The 23,176-nt window shown below is 40.5% G+C and overlaps 1 protein-coding gene across 9 annotated transcripts in view; it reads left to right on the top strand.

The window, feature by feature from the left end:
• pip5k1ba (phosphatidylinositol-4-phosphate 5-kinase, type I, beta a) overlaps positions 1 to 23,176 on the top strand; it is a 131,251-nt gene that overhangs the window by 100,642 nt on the left and 7,433 nt on the right. For all 9 annotated transcript variants that reach the window (XM_052019382.1, XM_052019373.1, XM_052019381.1 and 6 more), the window contains exons 13-14: positions 4,542 to 4,689; positions 15,592 to 15,709. In XM_052019382.1, coding sequence (XP_051875342.1) covers positions 4,542 to 4,689; positions 15,592 to 15,709 — 266 coding nt within the window. The remainder of the gene's footprint in view (positions 1 to 4,541; positions 4,690 to 15,591; positions 15,710 to 23,176) is intronic.

Raw genomic sequence — 23,176 nt, forward strand, 5'->3', positions numbered from 1 at the left:
AGTGAAGCCAAATGTCAATAAGTCCACTCAAAGAGCTTAATCCCTGAACTAAGAAATAAGAGAAACCCTGAAATTGCACACGAATCTTGCAATTAGCAGAAAAAGAAGTCATTCAGACCATGAAGTCTTCTGAAGTTCTATGCAGTTAGCTCCATTTCTTTGCTCCTTCCTTCATCACCTGCAAATTTCTTCCTAGCTATATCCAAACCCCTTGTATTTTGAAGTTCTTACTGGTTCAGCTTCCACTGCCCTTCTGGGCCGAACATTCCAGATCCCAACAACTTGTGTTTTTTTTATTTGTCCTCGTTACCTCTGGTATATGTTCCCATTACTTTGTCTGTGCCCTTTGGTTAATAACCCTCCTGCCACTAGGAGTCATTTATTTATGTCTTTTATGATTTTGAGCACTGCTACTAATTCTCCCTTCAGGAGAACAAGCTAGTTTTTCCAGTCTCTCCATGTAACTGAAGTTCCTCATTCTTCGTAACATTCTAGTAAATCTCCTCTAGATCCACCTTAAGACCACGATGTCCTCCCTAAACTCTGGGACCCAGAGTTGGACACAATATTCATCCTGAGGTCCAACTGGTGTTTAATAGAAAAACAAAAAATGCTGGAAATACTTAGCAGGTCAGGCTGCATCTACAGGAAGAGGAACAGAGGTAATGTTTCAGGTCGAAGACCCTTCATCTGACACATTTTCTGTTATGTTAGATTTCCAACATCTGCAATTTCTTTTGATTTCCCACTGTAGCTTACCTATTTTTAACTAGGGCTCAATTTACAATTTGTGCTTTTCTTTTTAAAAAAAAGTCTCTTCAACGTCTTGCCACCTTCAAAGATTTACCAGTACAAATCCCTAGGTCTGTGTTCCTGTATCCCTTTCAAGATTGTACCATATAGTTTGTATTGCCTGTCATCCTTTATCAAAATGAATCATTTCAGACTTCTGTATTAAATGTTGTTTGTGTCTTTCCACTTCATCAGCCTCCTGAAGGCTGCTACTAAGTACTTCATTAGTGACCACACTTTTGGGTCACTTGAAGAACTTGAAATTATACACGGTACACACAGAAAAAAGTGGTCTCTACACTGACCTTGGGAAACACCTATATATTTCCTCTGGAAAAACAGCTGTTCACCACTGCTCTCGCTTTTCGTCCTTCAGTCAGCTTCTTATTCAAGTTGCCACTTTTCCTCTAATCTCATGGTGTTCAATTATATCTATTGTGACACTTGGAACATAATGTCTTTTAATAAGTTCAAAGGCAGAAACTTAAGCAATGCAGCATAACATTGTGAAAAGTACTAATCATTTTAAATTAAAATGTATAATCAAGTCAGCGGAAAGAACATTAACATTAGAATGAGCTGGCAGCCATTACCTTTCACTTTAAGGGCCAAGAGAGGGCTGAAGCAGAGATCTCTATAATCAGGTGGTGGGGAAGGGGGAAGAGAATCTATGGAAGATGCTTCCATTTGTGGGAGAGGCAAGAACTGGGGTATTGCGCATATAGGGTAGTCATCAATAATCCCATAGGGGATTCAGAAACTACCCAAACAGTAGGGAGAATGTGAAACTTGCTGCTGGAGGGAGTAGGTAAGGATTGGAGCAGGGATGCATTTAAAGGAAGGCTAGATAAATACCAGAGAAAGGAGTAAAATGAGAAGATGTGCAAAGTATAAGTGCTGGCCTGGAGCAGGTGGGTGGAATGGTCTATTTCTGTGGAATGTGATTCACATGGAGATTTGTGTTTCAGTTAAAGGCCATGGCTGCTTTGTTGAAACGGCTATCAATTTTTTAAAGTAATACTTGTGGGAACATTGTTATTTCAACTGAGTATGAATCAATTGCTTGGGGGTCAATGGTCTGTTATATCCCTCACCTACCTTGCTTTGGGTAAGGTGAGGTGCTGAATGGAATGGCCAATCTGCTACTTGTTCACGCCCTTAACAGTTTGAAAACTCGATCCTGTGAATCTACAGTCATCTTGATTTGAATTATACAACATACCATATGTATCTTATGGCTTTGAAACTAATTGAAAGACATAGCAATTGAAAGACATTTGAAAGGTTTATCTTGCCATATGTTTTGGATCATGTGGAAAACTTTTTTAAAAAAAAACTGGAAATAATCAGCAGATCAGGCAGCATCTGAAGAGAGAGGAACAGTTAACAATTCAGGTTGATAACCTTTCATCAGAACTGGAAAGAGCTAGTGAGGGGGTTTTGAGAGAAGAAGGGTGAGGGAGGAGAGAACAAAAGGGAAGGCTTGGCATGATCAAATAAAAACAGTGGTGCAATATGAAAGGAAGTGGTTCCGGGACAGGTACCCCCAAACAGAAGGTCCATCTGGTGGTGGGTTGAATGCAGGAATCAGAATCATTTTCTGAAGATAGAAAATTCAGGTTTAAAAAAAACACCCAAAACAAGGTTAATTTCACTTCTCACTAAAGAAGCTAATTTCAAGGGAGGTGTTTTACTGAACTTAATTGAGATTCCCTGGTTGCCTTGGTGAGATATGAACTTAAGTCTTCGGTAAAGTAACAGGAGCAGTAGTAGGCCATGTGATCTGCTCTGCCATTCACCAGAATCACAGCCGATTCTCTGCCTCAGCACCATTTTCCAGCACTGTCTCGATTCCCTTAATGTTGCGAAATCTATCCATCTCTTTGAATGAACACAATGACTAAGCTTCCACAGTCTTCCTGGGCAGAGACATCCACATGTTCACTGCCCTCTGAATGAAGAGATTTCTCTTCATCCAGTCCCAAATCTTGAGGCTGTGCCCCCTAGTCCCAGACAGAGCAAACATCTTTCCTGCATCTAGCCTGTCAAGCTCTAAGAATTTTGTAAGTTTCAATGAGATCTCCTCCCACTCTACACTCTGGTGAGTACAATCCCAGTTCACTCAATCTCTCCTTGTGCTGCAATCCCACCATCCCTGGAACTAGTTCTAATGAATATTCACTGAACATAGAACAGTACAGGAACGAGCCCTTTGTCCCACAATGTCTGTGCCAAACAGGATATCAAATTAAACTAAACCTCTTCTGCTTGCACATGATCCAGATCCCTCCATTTCCTGCATATTCATGTACCTATCTAAAGGCCTCTTAAAAGCCACTATTGTATCTGCTTCCAGGCACCCACCACTCTCTGTGTAAAATAAAAAAAAACTTGCCCCCCACATCTTAAACTTAAACTTTCTCCTTCTCGCCTTAAATGCATGTCCTCTAGTATTTGACATTTCTACCCTGGGAAAAAAATGCTGACTTCTCATAATTTTATAAACTTCTATCAGGCCTCCCCTCAGCCTCCAACGCTCCAGAGAAAACAACCCGAGTTTATCCAACCTCTCTTTATAGCTCAAACCCTCTAATCCAGGCAGCATCGTGGTAAACTTCTTCTGTACCCTTTCCAAAGCATCCACATTCTTCCTGTAATGGGGTGAGCAGAATTGCACACTGCACCCTCTCTATGGCAAGTACTTCCCTTTTTTGTAAGGAGACCAAAACTGCACACAATATTCTAGGTGTGGTATCACATAGCCTGATACAATTGCAATAAAATTTCCTTACTCCTGTAATCAAACTCTGAGCAAAGGCTCTACATATATTATATATATATTATATATATATATATATATATATGTATATGTATATATATATATATATAATATATAATATTTTATATATATATATATATATATATATATATATATATATATATAAAGGTAACTTTACTGTGTCACTAATTTGGGCTGTAAATGCTTTGTGAGTATATGATTCAGAGAGAGCGGGAGTGAAAGTAGTGATCAGCCTGCTACACCAGCATGTTGGTCTTGTACACCCAGGCTCCATTGAATATCAACATTCCAAAACACTTGCCATTTAGCAAATTTCTCTGTGTTTCTATTATGTTAACCAAAGTGAATGATGTCACGTTTTTCCACATTATATTTCATCTGCCATGCTCTTGCCCACAAGCATGGCTGCTGAGAGTTGCTGGTTGTTAGCTGCAAGTGAGAACACTTTGGTTTTGTCTTTCCCCATAACCATCCTTCGCAAGCATCTACAGCCCTGTCCGAGACCAGATAACCTGACAAAGCAGGAAACAATCCTGGAGCTTTCCTGGTCAGTATTACTTCATTATGTACCAGTGATTTTCCACAGTAGCATGGTGACTCTAGACTAGAAATCCTGGGGCTTGAATTTATCAAGTACGAATCCCATGACATCTGATAAATTTCAATTCAATAAAACAATTGGACTGAAAACCTAGTATCAGACAAGGCTATCAGATTGTGATAAGACTTCTCTGCTTCATTAGATGCAAATCTGCCATAGTTATCTGGTCTGGCTTCAGGACATGGCAATGTGGTTGACTCTTCACTGGTGGCCCAACAATCTATTCTGTTCAAACGCAACTATGTTTGGGAAATAAATGTTTGAAATATAAATTCAAAAGGTTGTTGGACCTGTTGGTTGGTGATTTAGTTCAAAAAAAAATTAAACTACCTTTTCCTTGCTTTGTAGCAATGGGATATCGTAGACGCAGACCTGATATCTTACCCAGCACCACGTCTTTATTTGAAGCAACCTCCTTAGCGACAACACTTTCCTCCACGTCACTATTTCTGAATGAACCGACGCCATCCGAAGGAACAGCAAACTCTTCGAACAAGTACGAGTCTTGTTATTTTGTAGAGCATCTGGGTTGTTGAAGGTTGTATTGTGCAGGTTGCAAAGATGTAAAAGGTGCAAAAATTGAAATTACCATTTCAAATATAATTTTCAAGTGCTGAAGTATCTGTGCAAATGTGGCCAGACGGTTTAACGTGAGCTCCTTTGGTGATCCTGTCATAAATGTCGAGAAAGATTCTGCATTAGTTTCACGTCCCAATTGATGTAAAATCGTGCAGAATACAAGGTAGAGGTATTCCTCCCTCCTTGCTCAGCAGACCAGTACATTGTTGTTCCTTATTTTGCTTCCACTGCCATCACTCATGATGGTCTTGCGATTGAGCATTGCTGGTGGCAGATAAACGTGAAGCATGTTTCATTGTTCTCTAAGTGCCCTTTGGGATGTGTTGGCTTGTTATTTGACGTGATGTTGTAAGAATCTGAAAATCAATAATTTCAGGTTAGTTATCAAATCATAGAATGGGAACTTGGCAAGTGTGTCTTTTCATGTTACTAACAATTTCTCCCTCACTCCCTTCTTCCCTCTCCACCCCTGCCAAACATGTAACAGGTTCAGTTTGGCAATGGTTTGTGTTCTGTGCCTTGAAACATTTTTCCATTAAGACTTAACATTGACCAATAAATCACCCATAAAATGCCACATGATGTTGTGCGCTACACTGGAACAGTTGGGGTCCTCTAGTCACTTGTACGTAGAGTGTATGCTCTCAGTTCTGTTTGTCAAAGGCTGTTTTTGTTTAAAAAGAAAAAAAACAATAACTCACAGCTATCCACTATTCATGTTCTGCATGCTAATAATCTGTTTAATTACAAATATAGCTATGAAAAGTGTTCAGAAAAGTAAGCCATGATTTTCAATAGCTCTGACTGTATTGTATCAAACACCAGGACACTGGGTGATAGTGGGTTTAACTATCTTCATTTTTCCATCCCAGATCTAATTTTGAATATGACAAATACTGATGGAAGTAACATTTTATCTGCATGCAATCTGACCTACCTAATGGGAACAAAGGGTTCCAGTTACCTACGTGAGCACAAATAAGGCACATGGGGAGCCTTATTTATATTGGTTTAGATTTGACACACACACTTAGTTACTAATCACAGTAACAGTAAATTGTCTGCAAGTCTGATGACTTGGGTGCAGTTTGCCACAAGAAACAGAACGATGGAGGAGAAGGACTAAGAAAAGCCTAGCCTATTCAAGAATGTGTATCCCAACTATTGGAAGGGACATCACTGCCTGAAATCGGTCCAAATCTTTTAATAAGTAGGCTTGAGCCAGAAAAGACACTTCTGGATGCTGCTGGCAACTGAGAGGTTATCATGAAAAATCAAAAGAGCAAGTTGGAGTGAAGGAAACTGTGAGCTGAAATCCAGAATCGACGTGCACCAGTGATTGGGGAACTCTGCAGGGCAGCAAATAGCAATATCTCTTTGCCATTCCGTATTAAATCCCAAGAACAGGATCAGAGAGTCGAACACGATGTCACAGAAGTACAAAAAATGTCATTCAACCTTTGAAATGCTTCCTTCCTTTTAAAGGACCTGGAATTGAGTGAATTACACACATCTATCCTTTTACTGTACCTTTTGAAGTGAACCTGAATGGTCAAACTTGATTGTCTCAATGGTGGCAAATGGTATTTTAAAAAAATGCACTGAGTTGTTTTGTGACCAACATAAACAGTGATCAATTATCAGAGGTAGCAACGTGTTTCTTGCTGACTGGGATGCCTAGCTAGTTTTAATTAATTTGGCACACTTTTGGAGGTTAATTGAATATTACCTTCCTTTTGGCGCAATGAGAAGAAATAGTAACAGAACACACAGGGAATGGTTCACAGTAAAAGGTTAAGAAAGGAACTTTAAAGGCATAGATAGGAATAACCTCAGGAGAATAAATTGATCACTGACTGCAAACTTGACTGCCAGCAAAGAAACTTGCTTATCTTAAGGGCTTGGTATTTACCTCAACTGATAAGATTGAGCCTCTCGTCAATATTGTTTAAGCAAAGAAGGAAGAATGATCCCAGATTTTTGGGATCCACTGTCCTGGTCCTAATACTGGGCAGTTGCATGAACATTTAGTTGGCATCGCACTTAAAGGTTGACACTGTGAGAATATTCTTTCACCAGGGAAACCTTGGATATTTTGTATTAAAGGCTTCACCTTGTCAATGTCAGTCCAAAATGCATGACCTCGTGAGGACAGTTGGACAGACCACCAAGTGCATTGGAGCAATTTATTTGCTTTGTACTACAAATTTTTATTTTATTTCTTTTTGAAGGCAACAAAGCTTAAATATCAATCAAAGCAGGGATTTATCTGTCATAGTAACGTACCTCAGTGCTTTATTACCATAACCCATACATTTCAGCATTCAAGTGAAGAAACCAGTGCAGTGTATAATTAGCTTGTGTTTATCAAATAAATTACATCAAAAGCCACTCACAGCCAGGTATTGAATAGTTTTTAAGAAAAATTCAAGTGCTAATTGTCTCATTTTATATCAGCCATATGGATAAAAGGTGTTTATATAAACCATATCATCTGTTCAAGAATTGGAGCATCATTCTTTTCTAGATTCGTCTAATAACTATTTGTTTTGTGATTAATTTGCTGTATTTTTGTTTTTTTTTAAACCTGTTGTTCATGGTACTCTCCTTTATAAATTAAGTACTATATTAAATGAAGCAGAGCCTTTGTACTAATGCTGTGTTTTAGTTATTTAATAAAGTCCTTGCTATATTTTGCTATCAAGATAATATCCCAGCTTCAAAGTGCATTCAAATGGGTGCAAGAGGATTTAAGTAAGATTGATGTCAATAGGAATCAGGGTAAAATTCTTCACCAGTCAAAGCCGTAACGCACATAAAAAGAGTTTGTTGTTAGAAACCAAAATGTCAACCCCAGGACATTGCTGCAGGGGTTCCTTAGTGCAGTGTTCAAGGACTAATCATCTCCTGCCACATCGTCAGTGACCTTTCTTTCATCGTAAGGTAAGAGGTGGAGAATTCTGTTGCTGTTCTGTTCAAGACTGTCCAGACAATGAAGCAGTCCATGCCTGGATGCATCAAGACCTGGAAAATATTTAGCCATGAACTGATAAAGTGACAAGAAACGTATGTGGTGCACGAGTGCCAGATAATAACCATGTCCAACAGGATGCAGTCAAACAACCTCCACTTAACGTGCAGTGCTATTATTTTCAGAATCCCAGTCAATGACATTCTGGGAATTATTGACCAGAAACCTAACTGCACAATCTGCATAAACACCATGGCTAAAAGAATTGGTCAAGACCGCTAACTCACATCTCCACTATCCAGAGCCTTTCTACCATTTACCAAGCACAAGTCAGCGGTGTGATGAAATACTCTCGAGTTGCCTGGATGAATGCAGCTTCAACAACATTCAAGAAGCTCTGTGCCAACCAAGAGAGAATAGCTAAATTGATTAGCAGTTGGCAGCCTAAACATTCACTGCTTCCATCACTGGCTATTACGGCTGCCACATGTCTCACCTACAAAGTACATACTAGCAACTCTGCAAGGTTTCTTCAATACATCTGAAACTTGGCTCCTACTGTCCAGAAGGTCATGACTAGCATGCCTATGGGAACATCACCACCTACAGGTTCTCTAAGTCACACAACATCTTGACTTCGAAGTACATTTCCACTGGGTCTAAATCCTGGAACTCCCTACATTACCTTCACCTTCTGGAGCACAGTATTGGATGGAAGGCACGTGATGGCCATCCTGTGAAGGAATGAACAAAAATTAAATTGTTTCTGCATTAGTTTGGACAGTCATGAAGATGTCTAATGTGACAGCCCATTAATGGAATTTGGCAGGAATGTCTTGGCATAGATCTTGTGTCAAGAATAGAGCAGCACAATAGCACTGCTAGTGGAGCCACTGCAACACAGCGCTAGAGACCTGGGTTCAATCCGGACCTCGGGTGCTGTCTGTATGGAGTTTGTACGTTCTCCCTGTGACTGTATGGGTTTCCTCCCACGTCACAATGTGCAGACTTGTGGGTTAATTGGCCATTATAAATTGTTCCTCGTATGTAGGGAAGTGGTAGACTGGGAGGAGCTGACAAGAATATGAGAATTTTTTAAAAGTAGGATTAATGGAAATGGGTGATCATAGAGTCAAACAGCACGGAAATGGGCCCTTCAGCCCAACTAGTCAATGCCAACCAAGATGCCCATCTAAACTGGTCCTATTTGCTTGCATTTGGCCCATATCCCTCTAAACCTGAGGGGGATGGTTGGTGGTCAGCGCAGACTCGAAGGGCCTGTTTTCATGCTGTATGACTCTGACTCTCAGCTGTGAGCCCATCAATGCTTCCAGTTATTGAGTACATTTGACAGCAAATTCCAAAACCTGAGGCATAATTACAAGTGGAAATCTAGAAGTTGCTGTGCAAAATCATCTGTTCCTTCTCTAGACTTGGTTTTTCGCTGAAGGACTGATTCATGTAGATGCAGTGGTGTGAAGTTGGGTAAATGTTTATTGTGTACTCAATAAATCACCAGGAAGAAAGCTAAATTGGAGGGGGCGGCTGTCTTTGCTGCTCAAACAACCTGTTCAACCTGATGTCCTCGTTTACTGTAAGGCAGACAGGCTGGGGCCAAGGAAATTCCTGGTCTGTAATTCCATCTTCAGCAGATATGTGCTTGAGCCTAAATGCTGGAAATGCTCTTCAGCAACTTCCGCTGAAACTGGAAAAAGTTAGGGGTATAATGGAACAGGAATTTGTCATCTGTTGCAGGCATCAGCAGACCTAAAATTGGTTCTTAAATTCAGGGTGTGTAGAAGTCCAGGGAACTTTATTTCAGAAGCTGAGTTCAATGCAGCAATGTAACTACAGATTTAGTCCACACAAGATGAATTTTTACTTCAGTGTAGTTAAGGAAATAAAGTGATAGGGAGAAGGAGGTGGGTGGGAATATGAGCTGAAAGAAAAGGTGTGGAAGATAGGAACAATCAAATGACATAAGGGTGATGAAGCATGGTGAAAGGGTGCAGTAAGGCAAAAAGTGGATCTAAAGGTGTAAATGGGAACGCAGTATTATCCGAAATGGTTGAACTTGAATCTGAGTCTGGAAGACTAATGTGTCTCATTGGAAGATGAGAGTTTGTTCCTTGAGCTTGAGTTGAGCACGAGAACAGGAGTTCACCATATGGGATACATGCATGTCCCACCAACTACAGGCCCTTCAGACCAAGGACAATCAGCCCTTGCAGACCCGATTTCCACCACAGGGAGGCTGTTGAAATGAAAGATCTTTTTGGGTCCAAAATCTGAGGATGGTCTGTATTCCTTGCAAACATTAGTACTTCCTGAATCCCAATTACTGTGTAATGTGTGGTATCTCATTGTGTATGAAGTATCAATGTATCTGTCACCATCCAAACCTCCACTCCCATCTCCAAATCCCCCTCTCCCTAGTGATTGTGTCGCATTTCACTGTCACACTTGTTGAATGTAAAGTTTTGTTATTCTCCAGTTAGCAGGTGTGCAGGGCTGAATGGCCTCCTTCCGTCATGTACCTTTCTGCGACTCTGTCCTCTTCTCTTGGCTCCTGCAACAGCAGTATTCTCCATATCAAATATATTTACACTTTATATAGATATTTTTAAAAGTCCATTCCAACTTATCACAGTAGTATTTGGGCAAAGAAATGACAGATGAAATTCAATGTTGAGAGATGTGCGGTTGTACACTTTGGTAGAAGAAATAAACGGACAGATTATTATCTAGATGGGGAGAAAATTCAAAGTACAGAAGTGCAAAGGGACTTGGGGGTCCTTGTACAGGATACCCTAAAGGTTAACTACCAGGTCGGATCAGCGGTAAAAAAAGCGAATGCTATGTTGGCATTCATTTCGAGAGGTATAATGTATAAAAGTAAGGAAGTGTTGATGAGGCTGTATGGGGCACTGGTAAGACCTCATTTGGAATACTGTGTGCAGTTTTGGGCCCCTTATCTTAGGAAGGATGTACTGATGTTGGAGAGGGTTCAGAAGAGATTTACGAGGATGATTCCCGGAATGAAAGGGCTTACTTATGATGAGTGTTTGTCAGCTCTTGGACTGTACTCACTGGAGTACAGAAGAATGAGAGGGGACCTCATAGAAACATTTCGAATGTTGAAAGGACTGGACAGAGTAGATGTGGCTAAGCTGTTTCCCTTGGTGGGTGAGTCCAGGACTAGAGGGCACAGTCTTAGAGTTAGAGGGTTTCCCGTATAAAACAGAAATGAAGAGAAATTTCTTTAGCCAGAGGGTCATGGATTTATGGAATTATTTGCCATGTACAGCTGTGGAGGCCCGACCATTGGGGGTGTTTAAGGAGGAGATTGATAGGTATCTAATTAGTCAAGGTAATAAGGGATATGGGGAGAAGGGTGGAAATTAGGGCTAGATAGGAATAGTTTAGTTTAGCTCATGGAGCAGACTCGATGAGCCGAATGGTCTACTTCTGCTCCTTTGTCTTGTGATCTTATCACTGTAATTTGTTGTATTAAACCACTTGTTATACTGGCCTACATTTGTAGTTCTGTCTTGGAATAAGACAGCACCAAGGGTGTGGAGAGGTTCAAGGGCTTTAGGGGAAGCAGTGGTAGAAAGAGGATAAAGTAGGGGAGAGTTGAAGTGGCAGGAGATGTGTTAGAGTTGAGTGGACAGGGAGCAGTTCAACAACCCGAGCCACCGGAAGTTGCAGTTCAAATTTTCCCCTGGGACAAGCAGATGCAGACAGATGTTCCCACCTGCCATCCACCTCAAAAATCAAACTAAGAAGAAGGGAGACACAGAAGCAGGATCCAAAATCTGTTATAAAGGGAAGAGAAATAAGAGAGACAAGGCCAATTTTTCAGCCACTTAAACCCCAATATTCACACTTCCTTCAAATATATACTGTAGTTTGCTAATTGTACCACAAAGGGAAGAGTTTTACAAGTGTTCTTAATACATTGAAGTAAAACTGTTGAAGCAATTGATGTAATGACCATCCCTGATAATTTTGCTCCCTCAGTGGTCTCCCTAATTGTTGTCTTAGGATGGAGGACATAAATATAGGTGTTGCAGTAAATCCTAGCATTTGTCTGTTTGATCCTAAGTCGGCATCCTGACTTGGAAGTATATCGATTTTCCTTCATAATGATTAGGTTGGAATCCTGGAACTGCCAACATGACAGCAATGTGGGAATACTTTTCTAAAGGATTGTAAGTCATAAGTGGAACAGCCGGGAAGTAGCACTGTTCAAGAAGACAGCTCACTGGCACTTTCTGAAGGGCAGTAGTGATGGGCATTGCTGGTGGTGCCCACAGCTGTGAATGGGGGGAAAAAAAGAATATTGATTAGGGCAATACTCTTTCCTGTTGGATATATTTGAGGAACTGCTGTAATGTTTTATTCATTCTTAATGTACAATCATTCCATGAGGCACAAAGTTCTTCTGGAATCTTAGGATGATGTTTACAGCCTGAAGAATTGGTTTCTGAGTATTCAGAATAGTTTTCAGGAAACAGTCTTTCTCACGAACGCCAGAATAATTCTACATTTAATGGAGCTGTCATTTTAAGTTAACTAATGAGGGATTGTGATTGCTAAAGCAATGCGATATCCTGTTACTAATCCTTGTGCCAAAGCTAATGCGGAATGTTTACATCTTTTTCAAAGTGGTTCATCTGATATGCCTACGTACAAATACTGTAACTTCTTTTTGTGAGATTCTTTATCAGGTTTGATTTTTATTTAACCCACATCCATCCAGTTTCCCTCTCATTACTTTTTTTCTGGATTAAAGTAACTCATTTCCAATTTTGCAGTGCTAGTTCCCTGTTGTTCCGTTCACTCGTGACTTACGATTACACATCGAAGTTGGCATCGGTTTGGTGCTCTGATAGCAAACAGAAATTCCTGAAGCTCTGTTACTGAAGGCAGCTGGTGCCATGATACAAAGGATCATCTGTTGGGCTTCTACTTAGAGTAATTAAGTGTTGAGTTTGCAGACATGCCCATTCAACTGTAAGATAAAGAAGACCAGTCTAGAACAACGTCTTCTGTGCCGCCTTAGATGAAGAGCTATTCACAGTATTTCAGAACCAGAAAGGGCTTCCTGAAATGGGGAAAGTGATGTGGTTTATGTGGGTTTTGAATTATTCTGCAGATTAAAAGAAGGATTATGTGTTGCGTTGCCCATACAGGAGTAGAAGGAAGCATTCATTAAAATAGAAAAATCGCCAACCAGGTGTTGGTTGGCTGGAAGCTTGTGGACTCGGGTGGTGAAGGGATCCACTAGATTTAATTACAGCAGTCGCTCATGATACAGCTTCTAAAACACCATCTTGTATGGCAACATAGCCAATAATTGAAATGTGTGCAGCCAGAAATATTGCATTCTATCAAATACTCCATCCAGTATACCTAAAATCCATATGTAGTCATCAGAAATTTTCAGTCAGCAAGAACTTGCTGTGGTTGGATCAAGAGATCCACGAGTCATTTCGGTCTGGATAATTTGTTGGATAAGATTATTTAGTTATTATTTGATAAGCTGTGGAAGTACTGTTTACATTTTTAAGGTATTTTAGTTAGCCTACGTATACTGTTAAATTCTAACAGTGAGCAGATGTTAAGTACACACTTTGATACTTGTTCACTGATTAGGTTGTTTAATGGGCATTTTTCTAAACTATCCTGGTGCACCTCATTCAAACACATCCGTAACTAAAGAAAACACTGGAAGCGCTCGGTCAGCCCACATTTGTACAAAGAGAAACGGAGCTAATGTTTCAGGTTGAAGACTCTCCAACAGAACTGGGGAAAATGAGAAAACAAGTTGGTTTTAAGTTGCAGGAGAGTGAGGGAGGGATGGCTAGTACAAAGGGAATATCCCTGATAGGGTGAGCCCAGGTTGGCAAGGAGAGTCTGCTGTTTACAGAGCTGTCTGGTTGATAGATTAATGAGAGAGAGAAAACAGACAAAGGAATATGTAAAATCTGTGAAATATAGGTCAGAGCTGTTACTGAGACTTGGAACCAAAAGAAGAATGTTGGAAGTACCCAGCAGATCTGGTAGTGTCAGTGAAGAGAGAAAATCTGAGTTACCATTACAAATGGATAACCTTAATGCAGAGCTGGCCAATTCTGATACAAACAGAAAGAACAAGTCATGTGAAATTGTTTAGTTCAATATTGAGTGACAAAGGCTACAAAGTGTCCAGGAGGAAGATGAGATGCAGTTCTTCAAGCTTATGTTGGGCCGTATTGGAACAGTGTACGAGGCTCCAAGCAGATAGGTCAGAGGGGGATGGGATGGAGAATCAATGTGGTGGGCAACTGGAAGTTCACCCCTGTAGAACACCTCTGTCAGTCCACAGGGGTAACCCTGAGCTTCCAGTTTCCTTTAAATCTCTCTCCTATCCCACAGCAGTCTCCTGCACTGTCCCAGTGTGGCCCAACACAAGCTTGAGGAAAAACACCTAGTCTTCCAACATTGGAGCCTTCAGGATTCAATATTGAATTCAGCAATCTCCTCTAAATTGCTTTTTCTGATTGTACTGGAGCTGGCTAGTTCTGGCGCAAGGTTGTCTATCTATCATGTTAAGTCAGTTTTTCCTCTCGCCATGGACACTGCCTGATTTACTTGCTGTTTTCACCATCCTTTTGGTTTCAGGAATGACCTACATTTGACACCTTTAACATGTCCCTTTGTTTTCTCTCTCTCTAACTGACTTCATTAATCTATCAACCAGAAAGCTCTGTAAACAATGGAGACCCTGCAATCACCCTCTTAGAGATATTTCCTTTGTCCTGTCCATCTCTTCCCTAGCCTCCCTGCAACTTTAAAACCAACTTGTTTTCTCACTTTCACAGTTCTGAAAAAAGTCTCTGACCTGAAACATTAGCTGCTTCTTTTTCCATAGACTGTATAGAGACAATGTTCCAGGTCAAAGACCCTTTTTCTCCCTCCACAGATGTTGCCTGATGTGCTGAATGTTTCCAGTATTTTCTGTTTTTTATTTCAGATTTCTAGCATCTGTAGTTTTCAATCTTCGACATCTGGAACTAAGTTTGTACATTCCAGATTTTAGTCCAATGAATAATATATTTGTTGGTTGTATCTGGTATTGTAGCACACGGTTTCTTGCCTATCTTGCTTATTGCTTTTGAATTCTTAGATTGTTTGTTCACTCACCATAGAAGTTTATAGCACAGAAGGAGCCCATTTGACCAATCATGTCCATGAATAACAAACAAAGTTGTTGAGACTAACCTTGCTTCCAGCCTCTTGATCTTACAGTCCTTGTAGGTTTCTGCACATTGAATATTCATCCAGGTAATACTTAAAAACAGTGCAGTTTCTACCTTCATCACCATATCAAGCAATGAATTCTAGACACACCCCACCCCCATAGGTGATTTTTTTTGTTGCGGTAAATTTTCCTGTAATCACCCTACCTAAAAATCCATGTTCCATATTTATTGACCAATATTAGGGGAATAATTCCTTCCTACCCACTCCTCCTTAATTTCATACACCTCTGTTCCAAAACAATCTTAGCCTTTTCTCCCCCCCAGTGGAAAAAAATATTTTGCCTCCTTTAAATCCTGTTGGTTTAAATTAAAATTCCATCTTTGATCTTTGGAACATTCTCAAAGACTTTGTAGTCTTAGATACATTGTTCCTTTGCTTTCCTTCCCTCTACAAACCCACACTGATGTTCATACTGTCAAATGCAGTTGGTTATTAAGATGTAGAAACTTATTGTGTAATATCAGATGCCAAGTTATAACTAGGCAATCTCTCAAAGATGTTGGCAAACCACTATTTTTAATTTTAATGTAATTTCAGGGAAGGAAATCCAACTAGCTCTACTGTGACTTTGGAAGACAGTGCAATCTGCTTAACATTGGAGAAAAGTACACTGGAAATAGAAAATGATGATGATTCTGAATTTGACATTCGTTTGGTAAGTATTAATGGCTCATTCCATAGAAGGACATTTTTATTTCCCTTATTGCAGCAGATACTTTAAAATAAATACATGATTGAATCATGAATCCCGTATATCCATGATATCAATTATTAATGTTTTGCTTTTTGTAATTCATACTGATGAATGGCTTGTTTACAAATCTCCTCTACAATGAGTTCATCATTTGGTCAGATGACATTAAGTCACAAAATATCAATTCAGGTAAATGGCTTGAGAATAGATTTGCAGTTATTTTTTTCTTTGTATGGCTATCTTAATTATGAAAGGTGAACTAAAAGATTAATGGTTCCATTTGAGAAGTAATTTTTGTTCTTAGTGTTTTATTTCACTGTAAATTTACCAATTTGGATTTGTTCCAATGAGGGCACTTAGCAACACTTTATGCTTCAATGCATCCTGACCCAATTTACTAAGCAGGTGGTAAATTAGAATAAATACTTTGAAAATACTGGAACACTAATGAATTGTTTGGCTTAATTAGACTCCTGTGAGCAAATAGATTAAATAAGTTATACGTGCAGTGACAACATTACTATTAGGATCAGTGAGAGGTAAAAGAAAATTACTCATGATTAAGCACAATTCCAATTTTTAAAACTTCTATAAACTAATCCTGAGAAAAATACTGAGAAATTCAAAGCTGATTTTGAATTTGCACAATTATCAGATTCCCATTTTGAAGGCTCCTCAATTTAAAATGAGTTCTAGTATGCAAGAGAGACTGCAGATGCTGGAAATCTGGAGCAACACAGAAAAATGCTGGAGGAACTCAGCAGGTCAGGCAGCATCTATGGAGGGAAATGGGCAGTCGACGTTTTGGGCTGAGACCCTTCATTAGGACTAGAAAGAAAGAGGGCAGAAGCCAGAATAAAAGGATGGGGAGAGGAGCACAAGCTGGCGGGTGATGGGTGAATCCAGGTGAAAGGGCGAAGATAGGTGGGTGGGGGAGGGCGGAAGTGGGAATGATGTGAGAAGCTGGGAGGTGATAGGTGGAATAGGCAAAGGGCCGAAGAAGATGGAATCCGATAGGAGAGGACAGTGGACTATGGAATAAAAGGAAGGAGGTGGAGAACCAGGGGGAGGAAGGTATGGATGATGGACAGATCGTAAGAGCGGGGAGGGGAAGGAGAACGGGTAATGGAGCCAGAGGGATAAGGGAAGTCAAAGGGTGGGGCGGGGGTGCATAGAGGGGAGTGGTTACTGGAAGTTAGAGAAATTGATGTTGATACCGTCAGGTTGAAGACTACCAAGACGGAATATGAGGCGTTGTTCCTCTAATCTGCGTTGAGCATCAACTGGAAGCCTCGGACAAACGTGTCGGTGTGGGAATGGGAGGTGAAATTAAAATGGCTGGCCACCTGTTATCCCTTCTCTTTCCCCTCCTTCGCCTTCACGACCTGCCCATCATTCACACCTTTATCTCTCTCGTTCCCCACCTCCTTCCCTGTATTCCATGGCCACTGTCCTGTCCTATTGGATTCCATCTTCAGGCCTTTGCCTCTTCCACCTATCACCTCCCAGCTTCTTACATCATTCCCCCCACCCCCAACCTATCTTCTTCCCTCACCTGGACTCACTTATCACCCACCAGCCTGTGCTCCTCCCCCTCCCTCCACCCTTTTATTCTGGCTTCTGCCCCCTTTCTTTCCAGCCCTGATGAAGGGTCTCAGCCCGAAACTTCGACTGTCCATTTCCCTCCATAGATGCTGCCTGACCTGCTGAGTTCCTCCAGCACTTTTTCTGTGTTGTTCTAGTATGCATTGCCATGTAAAATCCTTTTTTTTTTCTTTAAGTGGTAAGCGGCAATATAATTATAGCACAAAATATTGAACATGCTGCAGTCTCAATGCACAACATTACTATAAAGACTAAGGAGGTAAAAGCTTCTTGTTTTTCTGCAAACAAAGCATTAAGAACATAAAATCTAGGCATAGGTATGGGCCATTCAGCCCCTCAAACCTGCTCCACCATCAATAAGATCATGGCTGATCTTCCGTGGAATTTCCTGACTTATCCCCGTATCCCTCAATTCCTTTAATATCCAGAAATCTGTTTATTTCTGGTTTGAATGCTGTCAACGACCAAGCTTCTACAGCCCTCTGGAGTGGAGAATTCCAAAGATTTTTCACCTCTAAAGTGAAGGAATCTCTCCTCATCTCGGTCCTAATGGGCCTGCTCGTTATTTTTGAGGCTGTGACTCCTATTTCCACACTCCCCAGGCTGGAGGAGCTATCCTCCCCGCATCTACCCCAATGAGCTCTCTAAGAATTTTAAGTGAGTGATTTTAAATACACACACTTTCCCATCTACTTTCATTCCACCTAAGAATCCCACAGTGTCCTCTTTGTTGGGAATGACTGGACAGGAGATGCTGTGAGCATCTTCAGCACCAATTTTCTGAGGTGCATCAAGATGCACAGACAGGAAGGAAGCTTCTCTTACCAGTTTACTATCCAGATAACAAAAGGAGATCCAATGAAAATCCAAAAAGGACTGTGGGAAGTTTTAACGAGAGAGAGAGAACAGTAACCTCTCTGTAGAGTTGCACCTTTGATATTGTCCCAGTGAAATCTCACGATCTCTGTTCAAGGTAGTGCATGGCCAAAGCAGAAGTATCCCACACTCAATATTTTCTATTTTGCTGTTTCCTGAAAGGAAAACTGATTAAAATACTCAGTAACCTTCTTCTTTTGTACATGACAAATCTCTGCCATTGAAAGCAGGCTGATTCAAAATTGCATGAAGACATATGTACTGTAGCCTATCGCTTCCCTTTAAGCTTCAGAGAAAATGAACACATTGATGGGCCGGATCACAGTTGACATTGCCTGAGCTTTGCGGTCATTCCTTCACTAACCCCACAGCTTCACCACCTTTGTGCAGCCAATACCTGATCAAGTGTTTGCTTAAGATGTGGTGGAAAAGTGGTGCAAATGTCCCACCCACAAAATGCCTCGATAGCCTCTTGACAATTCACGTCGTCAAAGACCTTTTCACAATTTCCAAATTGTCTTTGTTTATCAGAGATATTTGAAAGTCGAAAGAAAGAAAGAACCAATAATGAAAAGGTTATTTTTTTAACAAATTGTTAAAAATTCATTTATAAAAACCTCAGTAGTAATTAAAGTTTTAAACAAACACATGGCCTCATTTAGCATTTTTAAAAAGGTTGAAAATTCCTTTCAGATGAATGGAGCTAAGCTGAATGCTTCAGCCACTGTATCTGGCCCCTCAGCTTCACAGCAACTAAGTGTATCAGACCCTCTTGGCTCAGTGTTGAGTCCAGGGCAGAGCAGAGATCAGACATGCACTGCACCAACCAGTGGTATTCCACCAGCTAGTCATCAGCATGTTTTGCATTTTGAGCAGTCCATTTCTACATTCAGTAATATATTTGTACGCTTCTGCACAGAAAAAAATCTAGTGTATAAATTGCACTGTCATGCATGTTTCTATGTCCAGAAAATCTGAGGGAACAGCTTGTATATGAATGCAGTTTCTGGAATTTTTACTGAAACATTAGCCATAATGTAGCAGAACAGTTTGTACACTGAGGAAGTTAGAATGTAGTCAAAGTCGAGTATATTGTTATATGCACAAGGACATGTATGCACAGGTGCAATGAAAATCTTGCAGCAGCACCACAGGTACATAGCATCATATAAGCAGCATTCACAGGAAAAACAAACATAATTTATACACAATTTTTACAAGCAAATAGCACAATTAGAACAAAAAAACAAAGTCCATTTTAGTGCAAAGTGATCAAAATGGTCATGGTGTTGCTAAACTGTAATGGTGTTTAGGGTTTTGCCGGCTGGTTTAAGAACTGAATAGTTGAAGGGAAGTAGCTGTTCTTGAACCTGGTGGTTTGGGACTGCAGGCTTCTGTACCTTCTGCCCGATAATGGATGCCCCAGATGGTGGGGATCTGTGATGGATGTTGCCTTCTTGAGGCCGCACCTCCTGTAGATACTACCGATGGTGGAGAAGGATGTGCCTGTGATACATTGGGAAGAGTCCATTGCTCTCTGCAGCTTCTTGCATTCCTGTGCATTTGAATTGCCATACCAGACCATGATGCAACCAGTCAGGATACTTTCAATAGTGCATCTGTAGAAGTTTGTTAGGGTGTTCAATGACAAGCTGAACCTCCTCAACCTCCTAAGAAAGAACAGGCACGAGCACGTTTTCCTTATGATTGCACCTCTGTGCTGGGCCCAGAGCAGGTCATCCAATATGTTAACGCCCAGGAATTTAAAGCTGATGACTCTCTCCACTTCTGATCTTCCAATCTAGACTGGTGCACATTCACGCTCCTTCCCCTTCCTGAAGTCAATGATCAGCTCTTTAGTTTTGCTGACATTGAGCGAGAGGTTGTTATTGCGGCACCTCTCAACCAGGTGACCTATCTCGCTCTGGTAAGCTGACTCATTGCCATCTGTGATTCGTCCAACAAATGTAGCGTCGTTGAAGAACTTGAAGGTAGCATTGGAGCTGTGCTTAGCCACACAGTCATGTGTGTATAGGGAGTAGAGCAGGGGGCTGAACACAACCTTGAGGTGCACCCGTGTTGATCAGTGAGGAGGAGATGTTACCAATCCTCACTGACTGAGGTCTGCCGATGAGGAAGTTGAGTACCCAGTTGCAGAGCGAGGTACAGAGGCCCAGGTTTTGAAGCTTGATGATGAGTTTGGATGGGATGAGATTTTATTATAATTAAATTGTATTGTCTTTTCATTTGCTGACTCATCTTGTTTCTTTGATACACTGAATTTAATTAATGATGGGTCTTTATTTTGTCATATAGAATGACTAAACTACTTGCATTTCTAAAACACACAGATAGTTACATAGGAAAAGTGGCCCCACAAACCTTTGTGATGATGGCCTGGAGCAAAGGAGGCTGAGAGGTGACCTGATAGAGGTGTATAAAATTATGAGGAATCGACAGGGTAGACAGTTAGAATCTTTTTCCCATGGCAGGGATATTAAAAACAAGAGGGCAGAGGTTTAAAGTGAGAGTGAGGGTTTTAAAGGGGATCTGAGGGCAAAGTTTTTTGTGCAGAGTGTGGTTGACAGCTGCAACACATGGCCAAAGGAGGTAGTAGAATCAGATACAATCACTACCTTTAAGTGAGACTTAGACAGGCATTTGAATAGGCAAGGTATAGAAGGATATGCACCTAATGGGATAAGTGTAGATGTACAAAAGGGTTGGCATGGATGTGGGGGGCCGAAGGGCCTGTTTCTGTGCTACATAACTCTATGATTATCTGTGTTGGTGATCATAAAGCAGAAACTTGCAGGGGCTGGAAATCTGAAATCAAAACAAAGTGTGGAAATACTCATCAGGTCAGGCCGCCTCTGAAATACAAAGAGAAACACGAGTGTCACTCAGCTTCAAGCTGAAGGGACAATGACCCAAAACTTTAACTCTGTTTCTTGCCCAACAAACGCAGCCTGACCTGCTGAGTAATTTCAACATTCACTATTTTTATTTTGCGGCAAGGTTGAATGAAGGATGAATATCAGTGAGGACAGGGAAAACTCCCCTACTTTATAACATTTTTCACACCCCGCCAAGATAGCAGAAAGGAGCTCTGTTTAAAGTGTCTTTCAAGTACAGTGCTCTGTCAATATTGCATTTGGAGCATCTTGTAAGATTTTGTCCTCTCTATGGATTCGAACTGACTTTTAACTCGGGCAAGAGTGCAACCCAGTATACTGCAGCTTGCTACTTTCAAAACCTCTTTGACAGCACCTCCCAAGCCCACGGCCATTACCGCTGTGAAGATCAAGGGCAGCAGGCATACTGACACGGAATAGCTTTAATGTATTCACCTGTAATTTGAAATGGATTACATAGCTGAGATTCTGCTTCTTAGAGAAGGATAGAAATTTTTAAGTAGGAGATTCTTCTGCTATGACTTTGAGCAAATCTATAGATATTTGAGACCTGAAATTTCTCCCACTGTAGTAAAAATGTTAAAATATTCTTTGGTAACAAGTTCGTTATTTCACCATCATTTCTTTATATCCATAGCTAGGTTATGTCATTGTCTCAATGAAAAACTTAACTGCTAAAAGTGGTCCAACTGAATAAGCCAATAATTGATGAAACAAACAAAGCCAAATGCCCATAAGGATTGTATGTGCCCACAGGTATGATTGGTGCCTGGTCAGGTACAAAACCTTTCCTGCTGTTCCTTTGGAATGGTCCCTGTGATTGGGAAAGAAGCAATATGAATGCAAATCATTTTGTTAAGTGTAAGCCCCTCCCCCATCTCTCCTATCAATAACTTTAGAAATCTACTGGATATCTGAATGCAGCAAACCAACCTTCAGTGAGTGTGTAGACAAGTAGCTCCACAGAGAGGTTAGCATTCTAATGTGGAAAAATGACACTGACTCCCCTCCTCATTTCAAACAGTTTTTCCCAGTAAATAACTACCTTTTAGATGTGTTTTGATTTCGGCATTTTGTGTTTACGGAGGTAATTTGTAGGTTTGCACGCAACACCAAGGTCATTTCCTTGTTGAGTCCTTAGGTAGTACTTCAGTGTTTGTCCTTAGGGAGTGCCTGTAGAAAGATTTTTTTAAAGTTAATATTCAAGCTTTAGGCTAACCAGCTGATAGTACTGTTTGAACACCTACACTTAAGCATCCTATTCTTCTAGTTACTGTTCTGAGAGCAAGAAAATAAAATCAAGGTCCTGGAAATACTCCACAGATTGGGCAGCATTTTTGGAGAGAGAAACAGAATTGAAGTTTCAGGCTGATGTCCTATCATCAGTCTGACCTAATAATCTATTTTATGTGAAGTTGGTTAAGGGATTAATATTAGCCAAGAAACCATTTTAAACTAGAGCTATGGGACCTGGGATCTTTCTCTGTCCATCTGAGAAGACGGGCAGAACTTCTGCTTAACATCTCATCTGAAAGATGACATGTCCGACAGCGCAGCACTCCTTCAGAACAGTAGTGGAATGTTGGTCTAGGTTATCTGCACGAGTCTTAGTAGATCTTGAACCAACAATCTAGTATTCCTTCTGTTTTCCTCTTTACTATTTGCTTTCTGACAGGGTGTTTGTGTGGAGGGGAGTGATAAATCAAATTAGGCTTGTGATTTCATAATTGGTGTTTAAAGAGAATGAAGTAGATTAAAATTACAAGCCACAACTGTATCAGTATCAACTAAATGGTCTTTGTGCAATTAACCCGTTGTAACAACGTGAAATGCTCTGAAAAGTTCTGCATTAAAAGCCACAAGCACTTAAAATGAACACTTGTTGTGAAATGTTAAAACCAAACAAAAAATCAGGATTGTGCGAAGGAAGGAAAATCCAGAGAATGGCCAAATTCTATTGATGATGTTTCTGGAGGAATCATTAAATATTGTGCTTTCCATTTAACAGCACAACAAGTTGTTACAGTACTTT

The sequence above is a fragment of the Pristis pectinata genome, chromosome 7 (genome assembly GCF_009764475.1).
Source record: "Pristis pectinata isolate sPriPec2 chromosome 7, sPriPec2.1.pri, whole genome shotgun sequence".
Classification (NCBI taxonomy): domain Eukaryota; kingdom Metazoa; phylum Chordata; class Chondrichthyes; order Rhinopristiformes; family Pristidae; genus Pristis; species Pristis pectinata.